This window comes from Oratosquilla oratoria, chromosome 7, assembly GCF_046742065.1.
Source record: "Oratosquilla oratoria isolate Oo_2021 chromosome 7, ASM4674206v1, whole genome shotgun sequence".
Lineage (NCBI taxonomy): Eukaryota > Metazoa > Arthropoda > Malacostraca > Stomatopoda > Squillidae > Oratosquilla > Oratosquilla oratoria.
The window spans coordinates 3805001-3809983 of NC_134783.1; the positions used below are offsets into that span (position 1 = coordinate 3805001).

A 4983-nucleotide genomic window follows, 5' to 3' on the forward strand; every position below is an offset into this window, starting at 1 on the left:
TGTCAAAGCACAAAAAAGAAAGAAATACGTCTGGTGAATAGAATTCATCACTTTGAGAGTCTCCATACGTCGATTACCGCACGTAGGCACAGATATTTCTCACCGACGTCCGAAGACAAAGAGAATATGCAATATCTCTAATCTTACGTAAATCAATTCGTAAGATTGACAAGATAGATCCACAAGATAATATACATACATAAATCTATATGCAATGTATAGAATATGTTTGACAGAGCACAAAAAGAACGGAATACATCATAGATATATAATTCATCACTTTAACAGTCTTCATACGTCGATTACCGACGGTTGGATTCAGAGAGAGTCCACTGAGCCTCTCGTGGGAAAGGCCGGCATATACCAAGGTACACATACGCACATGTGCGCATGTGCGTCTGAATGAAATCTTCACTACGACGAGCCTGTAGTCGTAACTCCTCCCTCCTCAAGAGACACGCAACGGGAGAGAGTATCGGCAAGAATGTTGCGTGATCCCCTTTCGAAATGAAAGGTAATGGGGACCCCTTGGAGTTCGAGGTACCATCTGGTGAGTTTCTGGTTCGTATTCGCCATTCGGTTAAGATACACCAGAGGATTGTGATCCGTGTGGAGGTGTATCTCGAAGTGACCTCCGATGATGGGTTCGAAGTGCCGGAACGCTTCTATGAGGGCCAGACATTCCTTCTCAATAGTGGAGTAATGGCGCTGTGAAGGTTTCAGTTTACGGCTGAAGTATGCTACCACACGTTTGGTACCATGTCGTTCTTGTAGCAGAGCCGCTCCAATCCCTACTTCGCTGGAATCTGTATAGAGATGAAAGGGCAGAGTATAGTCTGGGGTTATCAGCACTGGGCTATGCTTTAATAGGGATTTAAGTTGCGCGAAGGCCCGATCGCATGTCGGGGTCCACTGAAACCGTTGGTCCTTTCTCAGTAGATTAGTCAGGGGCTCAGCTATCTCTGCAAAATTTTTGCAATAACGGCGATAATACCCGAACATCCCCAACACCCTTCTTACTTCCCTGCGGTTAGTAGGTCTAGGTAGGTTAGTAATGGCCTTCACTTTGAGGTCCAGGGGTTTAACCATGGAGTTGCCGACTGCATGTCCTAAATAAGCCACTTGGGCTTGTCCAAACTCGCTCTTGGCTAAGTTCAAGGTGAGGCGAGCTTGATCAGCAAAGCTGAGAAAATTATAAAGTTGGGTTAAATGTTCCTCCCACGTGTTACTGTAGATAATAATGTCATCCAAATAACTCCTTACTCCTGGCAAACCTGTAATAAGTGAGTTAATCAAACGTTGATAGGTTGCAGGAGAGTTTCTCAAACCAAAAGGCATAACGTTGAAATGGTATAAACCGTCAGGGGTCACGAAGGCAGTAATTTCCTTCGCATCAGGGTGGAGGCTTATTTGGTAAAACCCATGCAAGAAATCTAATTTAGTGAGGTAGGTAGCTGTCCCTAAGTTATCTATGATATCCTCAATCCGAGGTAAGGGATAAGCATCAGCCTTAGTTTTCTCGTTTACCTTTCGGTAATCAACTTCTAACCTGTAAGTATTGTTAGATTTAGGAATCAAAATACATGGTGAACTCCGAGGACTATGTGAAGGTTCTATAATACCTTGATCAATCAAAGAATTTACCTCTTTACGTAGGCACTCTCTCTTGGTCGGGTTTAACCGATACGGGGGCAGTTTAATAGGATCCTGCGAGACTAATTTTATCTCATGCTGAACTAATTCTGTTTGTCTCGGACTGTCAGTGAATAGGGAAGGGAATTTGAGAAGTAGTTTTTTCAATGAACATCGCTGATAAGGTTCTAAGTGGTTTACCTTAGAGTCGAGGTCCTCTAATATCTTGGAGTTTTGAAGAGGCAGTTCTGGTTGAGGGAAAAATCTCTCCGTCTCATCTACACCAACAGTAGTATGGCTGGCAATGGGTATTCTGTGGTAGAAGGGTTTTAAAGTATTGATATGTACTAACCTCTTAGTTTTTCTTTTCTCCGGAGTGTGAATAATGTAGTTTAAGCTACTGGACTTTTCTAAAATAGTATAAGGCCCTTGGTACTTGGCCATAAGGGGCTCACCTACTACTGGGAGATAGACCAACACTTGGTCTCCTGGAGAAAAACTACGTGGTTTAGCCTTTCGGTCGTACTTTACCTTCATTTTCCTTTGAGAATTTTCTAGATTCTCCCTAGCAATCTTCCAGGCAGTTACCAGTCTCTCTTGAATTTGAGAGAGATACTGGAGGGACGGGACTTGGACGTCTTCTTCCATCCACTTCTCTTTTACCATCTTGAGAGGACCCCGGACATCATGTCCGTAGAGTAGACTAGCTGGACTACAAACTAAACTGTCTTGAACAGCAGTCCTAGCGGCAAACAAAAGGAAGGAGAGGCCTTCTTCCCCATCCTTCTCCTGTTCTTGTACAAACTTACGCATCATGCTTTTCAAAGTGCCGTGGAACCTTTCCAAGGCGCCCTGAGACTGTGGATGATAAGGTGAGGAAGTGGTGTGCATGACACCTAACTCAATCAATGAATTCTTAAAGTATTTAGACAGAAAATTACTTCCTTGATCACTTTGGATCTCAACAGGGAAACCTACTAATGTAAAGTATTTCAACAGTGATTTGATTACTGTTTTTGCTTTGGTATCTTTGAGGGGAATAGCCTCGGGATACCTGGTAGCTAAACACATAATAGTAAGAATATATCTGAATCCTTTCTTAGAAGGAGGAAGAGGTCCTACAACATCTATCAAAACTTTGGAAAAAGGTTCTTCTATAGCGGGAATGGGATGCAAAGGAGCTACAGGAATTGGTTTGTTGCTTTTACCTACCAACTGGCATGTGGGGCAAACACGACAATAATCTGAGACATCTTTGACCACAGTAGGCCAATGAAAATGAGCACTTACTCTTTTTAAGGTCTTCCTGACACCTAGGTGTCCTGATAAAGCGGAAGAATGGGCTAAATCTAAGATTTTCTCTCTATAGGAAGTGGGGACAACAATTTGGTGTACTTCTTCCCAGGTTTGGTGAGCTGGGGTAGCTGCTGGGCGATACTTACGCATCAGAACGCCTTTACGAATGTAAAGACCTCTGTCAAAGTCATTTACTTCTGCCTCAGTGGCAGCCTTTTCGAAGAGCGGGACAAGAGTCTCATCGCTCTTCTGCTCCTTCAACAAATTTTCTCTCGTTAAGGGGAGAGGATCTGTAATGGTTAATGTCTCTGGCTCTGGGGAAAATAAGCATGTTAAATCGAAAAAGTCTTCTTCATCTACCTTTCTACTCTGGGACCGAGTTACTGCACAAGCAGGATAAAGATCAAGGTTATCAAGAGGGGAATCTAGAACAAGGTTAGGAGATTCTGTAACAATGGGCAAGGTTACTTTGCTACCTGCAAGGTCGTTAGCTAAAAGTAGCTGGATCCCTGGAACTGGCAATGAGTCTATTACCGCTACTTCAACAGGACCTGTGACTAAATCGGAAGTTAGATATATCTTATACAAAGGACATCTACGGGTTCCACCGATTCCATCTAGGAGTACATCAGAATGTAAGTAAGTTAGTTGTGGATTAGTAAGATCTTGAGCCAGTATGAGACTCTGTTTAGCTGCCGTGTCTCTAAGAATGGACACTTGTATAGGAGTGTCATGCTCTGTCGGGGATATTGTTCCTGTCGAAATAAAAGGTAGAAAACAAGGATCTACTTCCATCTTATTACCACATGTGGAGCTAGCATTACTAGACAATACTGGAGGTTTGAAAGTTAGTTCTAATGGCATAGCTTTGGGAGGACTAGCGGGTTTTTCTTGAAACTGACTATCAGAAACACAGTTAGTGTTGTGAGTTAACGTTGTTCTTTGGTTAGCATGCATGGATTTACCTTGTTTCTTGAAACAGGTAGAGACTGTATGTCCGTGCTTGTTACACCAATTGCAATGTAAGTCTCGGTAGTTTGGGTAGGACTTGTAAGAATTTGTGTGTGTAACTTCGGGTTTTGAATTCTGAGAGGGTGTACTCTTAATATTTGTGTTATAAGTAGTCCTCTTAAGGTTGTCTGTATCTGCCGTTTTGTATTTCTTTGAGTGAGTCAGGGCATACTCTTCTGCTAATATAGCAGCTTTAGACAATCTATTTGGTTTCTGAATTTCTAGATAAACCCTAAGATCTGCATCTAGCTGTGAATGAAACTGTTCCACTAAAATTATTTCTCGAAATTTCTCTAGAGAATCGACTTCACTAGCCGTACACCATTTATCCAGAAGGCGTTCTTGCATCGCCGCAAACTCTACAAAAGTTACTTGAGGCAATTTCCTAAAGTTTCGGAATTTTAGCCTGTATGCCTCTGGGACTAACTCATACGCTTTTAAGACCCGAATTTTAACACTTTCGTACGAGTTTTCACTCAGGGGAAGAGAAGAATATATCTGTTGGGCCTTTCCTATGAACCTAGACTGCATTAACATAGTCCAGTATTCTCGGGGGATTTTGAGTTGAGTTGCAATCTTTTCAAATTGCACAAAAAAAGTCTCCGGTTCTTTCTCCGAAAATTGGGGAACTAATTTGATATATCTAGTGACATCAAAATCTTTAGGCGAGAAAGAGCTAACTCCAGAACTCAATCCTGCTCTACTTAATTCAATTTCAGCCAACCTAATCTTCGTCTCTTCCTCTTTAGCTTTCAACTCTAACTCCATTCTGAGCTTACGCTCTTCACTTTGCAATTCCATTTCCCTAAGTCTTAACCTTAGTCCTGAATCCTCTAATCTAGGGGGACGGGTATATAGAATAGCCTCTGGGGGTAACAAATCCCTCTCAATTAAATGGGATACTACTACTCTAAGTATATCTGCCCTATCAGTGTATCCGCTCAAATTTAATTCTAGGATATCTATCTCAAGCAAATGAGAAACGTCCGCACTTAGCAAAACTCTAAGGTCTTGGGACTCAAAGAAATTTTGGAGAATCTCCAT

The 4983-nt window shown here is 42.1% G+C and overlaps 1 protein-coding gene across 1 annotated transcript in view; it reads right to left on the bottom strand.

Annotated features, from left to right (window-relative positions):
* Positions 1–4983, bottom strand: part of LOC143026963 (uncharacterized) — a 20445-nt gene extending 15462 nt beyond the window's left edge. Inside the window, exons 1-4 of the mRNA XM_076187758.1 lie at positions 4719–4983; positions 2845–4598; positions 2442–2547; positions 545–2120 (exon numbers count right to left, since the gene is read on the bottom strand). Coding sequence (XP_076043873.1) covers positions 545–2120; positions 2442–2547; positions 2845–4598; positions 4719–4983 — 3701 coding nt within the window. The remainder of the gene's footprint in view (positions 1–544; positions 2121–2441; positions 2548–2844; positions 4599–4718) is intronic.